The 15,530-nt window shown below is 34.3% G+C and overlaps 1 protein-coding gene across 1 annotated transcript; it reads left to right on the forward strand.

The window, feature by feature from the left end:
* The first annotated feature begins 375 nt into the window (after positions 1-375).
* Positions 376-15,290, forward strand: LOC128989049 (pickpocket protein 28-like). Its single transcript, XM_054410905.1, has 12 exons — positions 376-452; positions 865-984; positions 1,942-2,064; positions 2,768-3,001; positions 5,715-5,826; positions 7,724-7,881; positions 8,773-8,977; positions 9,715-9,958; positions 11,436-11,501; positions 13,405-13,642; positions 14,458-14,561; positions 15,047-15,290. Exons 1-12 carry the CDS (start codon positions 376-378, stop codon positions 15,265-15,267), a joined length of 1,902 nt encoding a protein of 633 aa, XP_054266880.1. The 3' UTR covers positions 15,268-15,290.
* The last annotated feature ends 240 nt before the right edge of the window (positions 15,291-15,530 follow it).

Raw genomic sequence — 15,530 nt, forward strand, 5'->3', positions numbered from 1 at the left:
TCATTTTTTTGTACACCAAATTTTATACAACCCAATCTCAAGGGTCAACATATTACTTACTACGGCATCTCTTAACTACGGGAGTGTAAATATTCTACAATTCAAATAAATAGGTGTATTTCAGTACTTTAAGATCGTCGGCAAACAATAGAGCATTGGTTTCCACAGCGTCTACCAGATCATTGATGAAAATGTTAAATAGCCATGGGCCCTGTTAAATATGGAGCCCTGAGGGACGCCAGAAGATTGAGTAAACTCTCCAGATTTTACAGACCCAATTTTGACAACCAGAGAGCGATTGGACAAGTAGTCAGTAATCCAGGAAAGCAGGGGATCCGTAACTCCATACCCTCTTAATTTGGACACCAAGATGTTATGATCAACTTTGTCAAATGCTTTGGCCATGTCTATGTAGATCGTATCAACCTGGTTGTTGTTGAGGAAGGCAGAGAGTACAGATTCTTGAAACAGTAGCAAGTTGGATACTGTTGATTTCCCAGGTACGAAGCCATGCTGAGCAGGGTGAATAATTCTTGAAAAATGGTATTTGAGTCTATCTACCTTCTTATGAAAAAGTATTAGTGATGTATTGTAATATAACAAAGAGTCCTAACAAAGAGTTACATATTAATCTTACAAAAATACTTACATTTAACATTGTCACCTTAAACAAGTGAACACATAATTATGACACGAGTGCTTTCACAGTAATCTAAGGCATCACATGAACTTGATCCACATGAAATTTTTATCAAACACATGAAGTTTATATCCACTTCAATTGATCTCCAATCTAGGCCTACTTCAAACAGAATTACTATGAAATGTAATACATTCTAGAAAGTTCCTCAATCATATTTTCAGACTACTGCGGTTGGAAGAAGGACAGCAGGTTGTGCAGAAGCATGTCCAGGAACTGTTTGCCAACGTTATGGACTTTGAGTTACAGAGCCGAGGAGAACCTTGCTATCTACACGACCAAGGGTAAAACACCATGATTATAAACCTATAAGAGGAATCGTCAAGTTGACTTGGATATATTTTAGACAAATATTCATATTCTCAATTAATCACAATCCCAACTAAAGTGGGAACAAAATTAAACCCAATTATAAGCGAAGGAGGAGTGTAGAATGGAGTCAGATACTTCGTTTTGCTTTGCTATTGACTGAAGCCAGACGTTTCTGTAGTTGATCATTTGTTGAAACACTGGGTCTAGTTTCAAATCATCAAAAGGTTCATGAATTCTCAGGACTAAACCAGAGATCTTTAGATTGTTATCCGATTACTTTATCACTCAGCTAACGAGTCATACAACAGTTATAATTTGATATAGCTGTAAAATAATGATAATACGAAATTATTTTACATGTTTATAAAAAACATGACTTTCAAAAGTAGGAAATTATATGATACAAAATTAAAATGTATTCAAATTAAGTAAGCTTTAATACTACCTAATGAGTCATAGACATAAGTAGAACTGATATAATCACTCAACTTTGTATTTTGACAAACCTAGTGTTTAACAACATCCAGACATACGCTAACTTTTAGAAGAAATATGACAACTTTTCTGTATTAAAAATCTTTACTTTTACACAATTTTTTTACTTAAAAAAAAACATTATGTTTGTAAACTACGAGGTTCATTACTGTTCCATGATATGTTGCACGAAATAATTAATAAATAATCACAATGACACGTTACCATATGTTACATGTGTCATATTATAATTATCTGTGGTATTTTGACATGGTAACTCTAAAAGTAACGAAAAGGAAATTATATTGCAATACAATGTTGATTTACCAAAGTTCTATATCGATTATTCTAAGATAACATTATTCTAATTCTAAATCTATTAGATTTAGAATTAGAACATAAAACTGCCAAACTCTTTCTATTTTTGCTAATATTTTCTTTGGTTTTATTGCTAGGAATATAATCAAAACTGAGAAAAAGCCGAAAGCACAATGGATCTACGATTTGAAGAGATCAATAAATAGGTCAACCCATCCTGGCTTCAAGTACCTAACAGAAGTAGGGAGCCCAGCTGTGCGGTAGGTAGAACCTTAAATATAAAATATCTCAATAGTTAAATCACTTAACTAGGACAATAACTTCCTATTTGAGGGGAGAGAGAAGATGAGACAGATTTAATAAAAGAGTTCAAAGTATTCAGCAGGTAAATATTATTGTTTCCTTTCAAATAATTAAGTCTTTGACTGTTCCTAAGTATAACTTCGTCTGTTATTGCCAAGTTTGAAGTTGAGAAGTAACTGTTCAAATTTAAATATTCCTTTCTACTTTGTCGTTCTAAATTAGATTGCTTGAGCTTGGTAACACATTTAAAGTTAATGAAAAGAAATATGTAAAATAATTTGTTGATCCTAATGACATTTCCTGTTCTAAATTTCGTCACTAATATTTTATTACCTATTGCCACTCTGAATTTGCCCAAGGGAGTATATTTAAACTCGTATATTTACTCCCATACTCGTATTAACTATATTATTACTATACGTATTATTAACTACAATAACGTACTGGAATTTTCAACTATGTTTTAACGCTGTAAAAATACCTTAAATGTACCACAACACATTATGAAAAAGGTATCTGTCAAACTTTCTTATTTAGATACTATTCTTACTAAGCTGTCCATCTAAGATACTAAATAATAAAATCTTTATTCGTGTACCTATTCGTATCGCAATTATAACAAAATATTATACCTTACCCATTCATTGTCGGTGATTTCAGACTTTTCTGGGTGATAGCACTCATGGTGGTTCTGGTGGTATGCGGGATATCTGTATTCATCTCGTATTGCCACTGGAGTTCTGGATATTCCTCCGGATACACCACCAATCAGGTGTCCTTGGGTTCGATCCCATTCCCAGCCATAACAATCTGTCCTGAAAGGAACATTGGTGCGAAATTCCAGTTGAACGAACTTTTGAAACTTTGCACCAGCTACACTTGTTCAAGAGATCAGTGAGTAATGCTGAGTTTCAATATTTGTATTAGGTAATGTGTTAGAATTATGTCCAGAAGGAAAACCTCATGTCTCTTACCTCATGTCTATGAATGCTAGTTTGATAGGCACAAGAAAGTCTACAACAGCGATTTAATAAGCAACCCATAAGCTGCAGTCAATTTGTTCAAGTATGTAGTGTAAATAGTATATTTCTTAACAAGAGTAGAAAGTGAGTCATTACATGTTTGAGATCATATGTTTGTTTTGCCAGTGCGAGATTTATCCAGAACTTTAAATAAAGTCGAGAATTGTACTCGTGGGGAAAAATTTATATCGTATTTATCTATCTCTACTTGCAAGAACAGTGAACTCTAAAATCTAACTAGAAACTAGAAAACTAAATCTAAAATATATTTACTAATCCTAAATTGAGTTGCATTAGCTTTGTTGTGTGATACCAAAATCAATTATCACTCACTCTTTCCATATCCGTCGGTATTGAAAATGCAAGAAAAGGAATTAAGTCGAAAGTTCAAAGGGTACATTTGCACCTTTCACAGCATCAACCAAGTGGGTTAATGAGATAAGGAAGTTTAACTTCTCTCTTACCTTAATAGGCCAGGTCTCAAGTCCAAGTCTCAGTGCTGAGTTGCTGCACTTATATTTTAAATGCAGAAACAGATTTTGAACTGATTCTTAGATAATTTGAAACCTTTGGGACATTTTATGTTGACTAACCTTGTTTGTAATAAATGTATTTGGCCTTGTCATTATTAGCCTTACGCCTAATATCTAAAAGCAGTGATTAAAAGTAAAGTGAATGAGAACGATTTTGCTCGTTAATGGAGAGCAGCATTATAATGTTAAACTCGTTTAGATTCCTTTTTTCCTGTATTATAAAAACTACGCATAGGTTATATCATATCACTCAGCTATTTTCCTTGCAAGGCTCGTACCTTTTATTTTCTACGAGTGTCGTTAACACTATTTACGCGAGTTGCGTACACTACTTTACCGTGTTTTAATTACTAAAAATCGCTACTCATAACTTTTAAGAGAGGTCATGTTTTCGTTTATAACTTCTCATTGCCAATGACAAATATGCATAGAAACATTGTACCAAACAGTATTTACACCACTCAACAATTAAATTGGTTTAAACAGCTGATTAGTTGAAATTTGAATCATGAAAATGTTACTTATTATCTCTCAATACTTGAACCTCCTTGGTCCGTTGCCCGTGTTGTTATGAGTAAAACTATGCTGTTATGAAAGTAAACAATGCTGTTATGAGAAAAATTTCAATTTTAAGAGCTGAACTGAACAGTTTTTAAAGCAGCCGTTTCAGTTCAGTTCTTGGAATTGAAAAGATTCACATAACAGCATTGTTAACTTACTTTACCTACGACCGTTTTTTAAAGTAGCCATTTCAGTCCAGTTCTTAGAATTGAAAAGTTTCACTTTACAGCTGTTTACTTTCATATCCGCATAGTTTCATTTCATATCCGCATAGTTTTCTCATATCCACACAGGTAACGGACCAATGAGGTTCAAGTATTGAGAGAAAAGAATTAAAATTGTAATGCTTCGAACGTCAACTAATCAGCTGATCAGCTGATCAGTTGACCAATTTAATTGTTTATCCGACTTGTTCATGTTGATACTTGCATTCTTAATTAAGTTGGTGGAAGTCAAAAAATAAATTAAATATTTGCCGAATTGTACCTGATACAATATTATTTATGGTAAGAATGCTGCTAGCAATGTAATATTTAACGAAGTTTAACAAACACGTAATTACAGGAAATCAGCTGATTATACAACAAGTCATTGCATCACTTTCAGTGGCAATAACAATACACGAAAACATAACCTCTCTAAAAAGTTATCAATAGTTATTGTAAGTTATTAAATCCAGATGGTTTGATTGATAGTAATTAAAAAACGGTCGTAGGTAAAGTAGTGTACGCAACTCGCGTTAATAGTCTTTACGACACTCGTAGAAGTTTTTAAGGAACTCGCCAAGGCTCGTGCCTTAAATTTTCTACTCGTGTCGTAAAGACTCACTTAACGCAATCGTTGCGTAAACTACTATAACAGAATTGTTGTTTTACTTAACAACACGGTTAATGGACCAATGAGGGTCAAGGATTGAGAGAGAATAAGTAAAATTGCAATGCTTTGAACTTCAACTTATCAGCTGTTTAGACCAATTTAATTGTTAATAATTAATGATTTGTTGCATCACTGTCAGTGGTAATGAGAGGTTATAAACGAAAATATAACCTCTCTTAGAAATCATGAGTAGTGATTGTTAGTAATTTAAAAACTGTCGTATCGTTGTGTAAGCTACTATATCAAAGAGTCACTTACAGACATGGTGTTAATACATTTCGTGTTCCTTTTAGGCTAAATAGTCTGATACTGTCATACGAGATTCTAAAAGTATCTTTGTAAAATTACCTGTAAAAGCTGCTGGCCGTCTAAATAGCTTTTCTAAAACACTTATAGAGACTCATATCTTGGCACATTTTTTTTGAGGGATTTTATATAAATCGCGTATTCTGGTGCACTAAGTTAAGTCATTATCATTTTAAACAGGTGTAACAGTTCCTTGAAGTATTATTAAACATTTAAACAGCTTTTCTTAATGGAAACTCATCAATGAACTTTCTTAATATTAGCCTAGTTGAAATCCTTAATGACAACTACATTTTTACTTTTTCACAGGTTTGAACAGATTTCTGCAGCCTCTTTCTTGTGTCCTTCTCTTCTAGAGACTACATCTCTCAAGTATTGGAGCTCCTACTACAACTCTACCTCTCCTGAGTTCATGTTAGAGGTTTGTGTTTGGGATTTGGAGACATAGAAAACCAAAGCTCTCTTAGTGTGAAAAACATCGTCCCTTATAAGCTAAACAATAAAGCTCCAAAAACAAACTCTAGTTGATTTGCAGACCTGTTTTAGTAATTACTAGCTGTAACCCGCGGGCTTTGCCCCGTTTAACTTCTTAATTTTAAAGATTATCTCGTTCGCATGGCTCAATCACGTCCTGGTTGAAGTTTGTTCTTTACGCTCACTCACCTTTAGGTTGGAGCTCGTTCGCTGCGCTCACTTGCCTTCAGGTTAGCTCGTTCGCTACGCTAACTCGCCTCCAAGTTGAAGTTCGTTCGCTACGCTCACTCACCTTTTGGTTGCAAATTAGCTGTTGTCATAAATGTAAAAGAAATAATAGTGCTACACCCTGTTGGTAATCCTTGTAACTTTAATGCTATTGAACATCATAGAACAGAACCAACTTCTTTAATTGAAACAGCTGTTAAGATTCAATAATTCCATTTCTCATAAGGTTAACATGGGAAACTCCAGAGCCACTGGGGCGGAGCCCGAAAGGATTTTTGAAATAAGAATATGCCTATATGTTAATCGGGAATGTGAACTATCATCATGCCAAATTTCAGCCCAAACCGACCAGAATTTTTCGCGTTCACTTGTCACAAACATACATCCATACATCCATACATCCAAACTTTCTCATTTATAATATTAGTAGGATAACTACGAGTACATGTCAAAGTAAATGTTTTACATACATACATACATATATTTAAGTGTACATAATGCATTATGTATATTGTTTTATAGGGACAAAATAAAGAAGAATAAATTTCATGTTTTACTTGAGATCCGAGTAGTTCTAGTATAGACTTTGGTCACAGAGCCAAACACAGTTTGCAAATGTAATTTTTCATATTTTTGTACACCAAATTTTATATAACCCAATCTCAAGGGTCACCGTATTACTTACTACGGCATCTCTTAACTACGGGAGTGTAAATATTCTACAATTCACATAAATAGGTGTATTTCAGTACCGCCAACGATACAACAGTGAAACTTCATGTGATATAAACTAAAATTAAATGTATTTGATGTACTAAAGTTGACCGTCTACCATGGAAAAAGAATATTCCTAGAAGAAGGTTTTTAATATTTTCACTATTACGAATAATATTTATGCAAAAACAGTGTTATTTGATTCTCAATTATTCTGATAGCATTGATGAGGTAAAGGAGATATTCCTTTGTACAAACCTTTTGATAAAAACATTACAGAACCATTAGACGCAACCTTTGTTACTAAATGTGTAACTACATTCTGAGCTGGCTACTCGTATACAGTATCAAAATCATCAGCTCACTTAATAAATTGTACTTTATATTGCTAGTGCTATTAAACATTTAAAGGTTTGACTTTTTACGTAGATGATATCTAACCATAGAAAAATAAATTATTGTTTCACGTTGTTGAAAGTAATTTACAACATACAATAACCGGCCTAAGTGATTTGTTGATTATTGGACTTTGTTAAACATCAAACTACAACACGTTTTAGGCAACACTTCGTTGTCCTTTCAATTGTTATCCTATCACATTCAACTTAAATAAATCTTTTACATATAACAGTTAAAATTATTTGATAAAGGAAATGGTTGGAGGATTATCCAACTGCATTCACACACATTCATACACATATAGAAAACTAGTTGTATCAACATACAATCTAACTTATTACTACTACAGTATTTAAGTAGGTTCCCTTTGGCCATTTTATAACTAATGCTGTTTATAATTTTAGTGTAGAAATATTTCATATATGAAAACTATTGTTAAGTTTAATACAAACTGTATTTAAATTGTCATTGATGATGAACTAAATGACCGTCCATCTGTTTAGTTGATGCCATCTTGTAGCGAGGACATTCCCTCTTACCATTGGGCTGAAAAGGGAACCGACACTAACTGCACAAAGTCCTTCCAGACTCTGTACATCGACGATCGCGTTTGTTATACGTACAACATGCTTCCAGCTTCGTATGTCTTTAAAGACAAAGTGTAAGTAGAAAACTAACACAAATGGTGGGTTATAAAGTAGTTTACGTTTTATTTATATTGGATCAATATAACCTAAAATTAATTTTGTCCTTCAAAAACCTTTTCATGTTTTTCCATTAAACTCTGTTTCTTTATCCTTCAGAATAATTTACATATTAATGAATAAGCAAATAAGATGTCTTAAACCAAACAAACATTTTAGACATGTATAGTTATTTCCTTCTAAGGAATACTTTTAACGATCTTTAAAACGACTTTAAAACGATCTCCATTTTCTGATTTAAAATATGGTTTCGTAGAATACATTGCTACTTTATCTCTCTTTTTTAATCTTGAACGTTAACTTTCCCCCGTATCAATTCAAGGTCACCTTTGTACTCATCGTTCTTTTCTATAACTCCATACTTCATTAATTAATTAAACTCTACTATTAACTACTGTTTACTATCAACTATTACTTAATTAATATTGGTGAATGGGTGGCTCAGTCGGTAGCGTACCGACTTCGCATCCAGACAGTGATGTCGTGGATTCCGATCCTGGTCACTGCCGTAAACATTTGATCAGTTCACCTTCGTAATATACCGGATCACCCCTTGCTTTGCTGGATACGTTTGGTCTATTCTCTGTGGTTCCATGCACGGGCACATAATCTATGTGGACGGGCAAATAGAGGGTTAAAAGAGGCCGCTAACCTCTTACAAAAAACTCTGTTAGGTATTTGTTTCCTTTATTCAGGCAGTTCACATTTTCAAGTATCTTCTCCTCCCAAAGTGTTTCTTTGGAATGTCTGCATGACTTTCAAATTTATACCTTTTTATTTGTGTTTCCTCTACTCGCATGCTACTGTTTGTACTTAGTTATTCAGAAAGTAAGTTTGTAATTCCCCAGGTCGCCAGAGCCTGTGATGATGGACGCCACGGGACTGATGGTTCGCCCCGGATGGACCCCGGACAGTTTGGTCCGTCCGGATTACACGGATCACTCCATCCCTATACATAGAGACTGGGCTGGCGAGGATTTCAAACTGATCATCAACCTTGATAGGAAAATCTTCAATCAATCGTCTTGTGTCGATCCTTTCAAGACTTTTCAGGTAAAATCAGATTTTTCAGTTTGAATAAAATCCGTTTTTTTTTATTGGGCTGCAATGAAATTTGAATATTCAAAAAGAGTTTATTGCCAATCAGCTCAACAATATATTATGTGTATATATTAGTGCGTATTTTACTTAAACTCCAAGAACACTGATCAGGCGATATCTGCGTGTGTTAGTAATACTGAAACGGCCATTTTACCATTTTACACTTACAGCTTTAGAGCAGGTAGACGAAGATAAGGCATATTTTCTAGTTTGGTTATAGTTTGCACGAGTGACTTTTAAGGATGAAAAATGATTGCTTATGTACAGTGTGCAATGTTAGGTGGGCGAGTATTTTAGTGAAATCGTACTATTTAAGACCTTATGTACTGATGGAGTTATTAAAGCATACATGTTAAAATACTTTTGAAATATGAGGATCCATCTCAAACTTAAAACGTGTTAGGGGCTTTATGAGGTACATATAATAAACTATTAGAACATCCTATTGTTCCTATGTGAACGGTTCCTATGTAAAACAGTTGAACTAAGTTATCCTCGTCTATCAATAGAGGGCAATCATTGGTCTTACCAAGACTGATCAATAATAATGTTTAAGCCTGTACAAAAAAACGTAGCATAGCTGTTTTTTTTGTATATTTTTATTCTGACTTTTGGTGGACTGAGGAAACAGGCCACTTCTACTTCCTAACCTAAAGACAAAACTTTTAAAGATATTTCAATGTTTACAGGTGGCGGTCCATCACCCAGCAGATATTCCTATTCGATCCAGCCACCGATATCTGCACCTCCCTGTCGTCCACTCCCTACACATCGCCGTGACTCCCGTCATAGAGTCGTCCCCTCTAGAGTGCCTCGTCCCCTTACAAGGAGACTCCAAGTTGTTCAGACACTACAGTCAAGCAAAGTGTCGCCTAGAGTGTAGAGTTAGGTGTTCTACCAACATGTGTGGCTGTGTGCCTCTATACCTGCCGAGTAAGTTTTAGAAAATAAAATTAACAAATATTTAATCTTCCATAAAGTAAATGAAAAGGTCAAATCTTTTACTATTGGTAGAACTAACATTTCATCCCTATGTTAAAGTTGTCGCCAGTCCAAAAATCACAATAGATATAGATGAATTTATCCACCGATAGACTGATGTCATCTAAATGATTGATTTACATACATTGAATATGCATATATTTTAACCATGTCAAACTGATGGTTAGATTTATTGTAAACTGTGGTACATTTTATGTCACATAAGCTATCTGAGTAACAAAAAAATAAAAGGGAATATATAATTTTCGACTGTAGTGAGTAGTGTGTAGGTCATTCAAATATTGTGTGTTTTTAATAATAATAATAATAAATCTAACTACAGTTAGTCCATATACTGTAGAAGGGATGTCTACTTCAGCATACAAATTCAATGGTTACTTTAATTGATACTTATTTGTTATGAATGCAAGCATTAATACTAATTAATTTACAAAGCAAATGACTGTAAAGTGTACGTAGTAACTTACACATATCCAACAACAACAAAACACCAACTATGCCAACTATGGTATTATACAACTTGAGAAATAAAAGATATGTAGAACCACATAAATTACAGATTTTTGAAAATGAAACAACTTTTATTGGTTTTAAATGCCTTTATAATCTGCCTAAGAATATTCTTTGTGAATAAAAATATAACAGTTTCAAAACCCGCCTTAAAGAATACCTATTGACTCATCCTATCTTTTCAAGTAAAGATTTTTTTAATTCAAGGAATGTAAAATATATAAAATTGTATTAGTGTCATTGTCAACAACATAAAACAGTTTTATTTGTAACCATCATCTTTTAATTAAGGACATTATTAGTTGTAAGATTTGATTCTATTCAATGTATTCATGTAAATACAAAAAATGAATAAAGATGATTTGATTTGATTTGATTTGATCCACACCAAAAGACTGATAATTCAATCCTAAAATGGATCTGAATCAAAATGATTTTTTCCGAATTCTAATTTTTTTCTTCCCACCAAAATTGGCACCGTTAATAATTAAGGTTCCGTAGATTAATTGGACCTCTTGCATAGTAAAACACAACACTATAAAAACCAAACAATTGATTGTATTTTATAAGCTATAACAGAGCGTACTCTTTTAAATTTGTATGACATTGAATAATCTGGATAACCAGGTTAACACGATATGAAAAATAGGCCAAGAGCAATTTCCCAACTACACATCCATGCAGAATCATTACATCATCAAAATATGTAAAAAATATGTTATTGGGGAATGCTTTAACTCTGGCTTACCTAACTAGTTGTTATGAATTAGGAATTAAAAAGCGGTCACCAAATTTAACTAACGCATTAGTGAAAAAGGTAAATTATAAAAATGATAACAGCATTAGGAATTATGATTTTCATACAGTAACTCTCTTGCAATCAAGTATATTGTTCTAGGAGCGGGAAATACGACAAAATGGTGTGGAGTGCAAATGAGACACTGCACCGACTCGCTGGTACCAGGTAAAACACATTCTTTGTAGTAAGAAAATATATACTTAAGCCACGTCTAGGGTATAAAACATTCAGTTTAAACTAAATACCATAAATATGCCTGAATTTCCTTAGTGCAAATTAAAAAGTCACTTATGTTTTGATTTAATAAGACTCCTAAAGCACAAAGTAAAATCATAAAACATATGTTGATGGCCTCCATTTCAATGTAAATAGGATTTAATCAAACTATTAAATACAGGGTGAACCAAAATAACAGGGACAATTTTAAAATGTTATTAATCAGCTGTTATAACAGCGGAGAGTTCGTTGTTGCGGCAAATGAATGGTTATTTGATTATTATTATTTTATTATTATTTGGTGATTTGATTATTATTTGGTGTATCGTTACTTAATTGTTGCCGTAACATCGTGCTTTGTCATAGAGACTTTTTTTAGAATAATGTGTATCATTTATATTTAACGTGAGTTTTGTGTTCACTTCTACGTTGACCGTAATGGTGCAACCCTAATCTCTTATCCCTAAACCCTAATCTCTATCACGCACAGGTCATTGTGACCCATGTGATATTTTTATTTTTTGTATTTATTGCTGCAAAACAGTGTGTAATAAATACAGAATTTTCTCTCTCTCTCTCTCTCTCTCTCTCCTAAACCGAAAAACTATTCAAAGTTGGGTAAGTAATTTCCAGAACATGGCTTCTGTACTCAAAATTAAACCTATAAAAATTAAAATTAGAATGCAATTTTCTGCAAACGGATGACTTAGGATGCTCGACGGTTAGGACACGCAGCACACTCGCGCGAACCATTTCAATGTTTTGAGGCGTTCGAACAGTCCGAGGTGTCCCACTAGGTTTGATTTTGAGTGCAGAAGACGTGTTCTGGAAATTACTTACCCAACTTTGAATAGTTTTTCGGTTTAGGTTTGCACCATTACGGCCAACGTTGAAGTGAACACGAAATTGACGATGAGAAGAAATGATAGACAAATTATTCTTAAAAAAAGTCTCTAGGACAAAGGCACGATGTTGCGGTAACCATTGATGATCCATAGTAACTATACACTAAATGGTATCAAATAAACATTCATTTGCCTTATCAATTAACTCTCCAGCCTTTATAACAGCTAAATAATAACATTTTAAAATTGTACCTGTTTTTTTGGGCCACCCCGTACAACTTTACTTAGAACTTCTTCGTTTTAAGAGTTCTGATAATGTTGATTCTTTTGGTTTTAGCACTAATTAAAGGGTGCAATATTTTTACACCCTTTATATATAGCACTGTTTGTGTTAAAGTGTTTTACTCTATTAAATACTACCATTTAGTACCATACACGTAATAAAACAGCCAACTAAAACCATACTACCATGTAAGGTCAAAGAGAAGTCAATAACTTTACTTATTACTAAACGTCACACCCAACCGATCCGTTTAACTTATGCAACACAGTCCGTTCCGACAGTGAATATTGGATTTAGAAGTTGTAGTTTGAGTTAGCACTGTTCACTCAAGCGGGGTTTCGTAGTCACAACTTGAACGAATGTGGCTGCTGGGAACTAAACTTTCATTTGCCAGTTTACAGTTCAGAACCTAAAGAGGTGGTTAGGACTTGTTTAAAAGTTATGGCAGAGCAATCGTAGTTAAACAGTAGAGCTAAGATGTGTACCCTTGAACAAGAGTTGTTGGCTATTAAGTTAATATGTTTAAAGATAAAAATAGTAGGATACACGACGTAGTTCAAAATAGTTTCAAGAAGAGTACTAAAAATAAATCTTACGCGTAACTTTGACTTTTGAGAGACGAATTTCAAAACTTATAGACCTAATCCAACATTATAAAAAGTTATAAAATAAATTAAAGGTGCTTTACTTTGAAATACTCATATCTGTTGCATGGTTTCAACAGAGTTACTACGAGGGGAAATCACTTGGAAGTCAATAACCAAGCACTTTCGGATGTGGATTCGAAAGGACCTGAAAGAGACGATTACATCTCATCTGTATGACAACCCTGGACAGGAGGAACTAACAGACAAGTTAGTGGATAGTTTGAGACCAGACTGTACCTGTGACTGCCCTCCAGCCTGTAGGACTGTACAGTACCATCTAGACACTCAGGTCGTACCCCGGGGATCCCAAGAAAGGTAGATGCATGTCTATGTTTTCCTATGTCTATAGTTCGTGAGGCCGGCGAAGGACTCTAAAGGAATTACAGCCCTCACACACACAGAGACACACCTACACACACACATGGGTCACTCGCCGTGGGGTAGGTAGGGCCCTGCTGGTGAGTGCGCGTGCGTTGGTGGAAGGGACGTTAATCCCTCAGAGTCCTTCGCCTACCTCACGGACTATAGCCCTGGATCGTTTTCACGTTACTTCAGGCTAGACCTAGGGGTGTTGGCATTATGATTTACATTTTCCCGCGCTTTACCACTAGATCAGCTCACTTCTCAAGTATATTGAGTGTAAGGTGTGTAAGTCAATACAAAAATCTCATGGTATAAAAGTATAAAAATGTTGTATTCCAAAATCTGCGTGCATTACCATCAAAATAAATAATTTACAATCTAACCATCCAACAATCATACAATCCAACATAATATAGAAGAGTTATTATCATAATATACTGTAGAAGTAATGTTGATTGGTGCGTGCATGCAACTAGAAAGCGTCAATAGGAGATTTGTCATTATCTACTCACCAGTTTCCTTTGTCCTATACATATGACAAATATTAAATATTGTATATGGCTTTTGTGCAGCCACGAAATAATTATAACAATAAATTATAAAAATTTATCGAAATAACAATTTGGAAACGTAAAACGTAAGATTTTATGTTTTAAACACAGAAGATATTGAACAACTTAATTAAACATAACTCAATTAGAAGTGTTTGATACAATTCAAAATAATTATTAAAGCCAGTTGTTTCTTATGATGTAAAAATGTTTTAGGAATTGGAAAAACAAAAGCGAGATCAACGTTTATTTCAAAGAAGGAATCGAGGCTGTCACGTTGGCCGAGCCCAAAGTGATGAATTACTTTGTTGATTTTCTCGGTAAGGGCAATCAACTACTTTATTTTACAATTCCCTGACTAAATCAAGAAATTACCAAGGCTTGAGTTTCTTAGCCGTTCTTGTCGATTTGTGGTCGACAATTTCTTAGGAAAGTAATAAAAACAATTTTCTTAAGCTCAACTTTTATGTAAGTGTGCGTAATCTAACTCTGTAGTTTAAGAAATGTTGTCTACTATATTAAGTTATTAGCTTGCTTGTACTCGTATAACAATAAATTTTTTCAAGATCTAACTTTCATTAGAGTGCTTGGTTTTACAGTCTCCTAGTCTAATCTTGTGGAAGTAGCCTCAAATGATCTTAATGATTATTATTTAATCACTATCTTAACACAAAATTTGTGTTATTCGCCGCAACTGTATTCTGCTGAACCCAATAGTTTTCAAACAACTACTCTACAAGGATACGTAATTTTTGCGATATCATCACACTTAATTATATCAAGTATACATTTTTCCTTTTTCCAGCTCACGTTGGAGGCCTGATGGCACTATTCACTGGTATAAGCGTGCTGAGTGTACTGGAGCTGCTGTACCTCACCTTCTCAGCAATGCTGCGCCGTGGTCGTCAAGACAATGGCTACGTCAGCAGACAGACGAGCTGCCTCAGGCAGAAACAGGAGTGGGACAAAACTGCTCAGACTGACCCCATCTTCATAACTGACGGCCACCTCAACATTGCCTTCTGACAGGAGGATTAAGTGGAACCATGGAGAAGGAGAAGATTCGAGGTGGAGGTCCTTGGGCAGAGGAGGAACAAAGAAGATAAGATTGAAAGATGAAAATGATAGATAGTGAACTGAGGATTACAGAGCTAGTGAGGAAACGAAAGGATATAAAATAAAGGGGTCAATGACTTCAGAGGTGATACTAGAACATTTAAGAACATGCAAACTTCTTTGCACGATTGGTTAGGTGTCAGTATAGAATTTGTGTATACCTGTTAAATAAG

This window comes from Macrosteles quadrilineatus, unplaced genomic scaffold (assembly GCF_028750875.1).
Source record: "Macrosteles quadrilineatus isolate MER2022 unplaced genomic scaffold, UCM_ALF_1.0 Scaffold_3__2_contigs__length_128488019, whole genome shotgun sequence".
Classification (NCBI taxonomy): Eukaryota; Metazoa; Arthropoda; class Insecta; order Hemiptera; family Cicadellidae; genus Macrosteles; species Macrosteles quadrilineatus.

Coding starts and splice junctions, on each gene's coding strand:
- LOC128989049 (XM_054410905.1), top strand. CDS start 376: ATGATCAACTTTGTCAAATGCTTTGGCCATGTCTATGTAGATCGTATC. Junction 985..1,941: donor TGCTATCTACACGACCAAGG/GTAAAACACCAT, acceptor TTTTATTGCTAG/GAATATAATCAAAACTGAGA. Junction 5,827..7,723: donor CTCCTGAGTTCATGTTAGAG/GTTTGTGTTTGG, acceptor CCATCTGTTTAG/TTGATGCCATCTTGTAGCGA.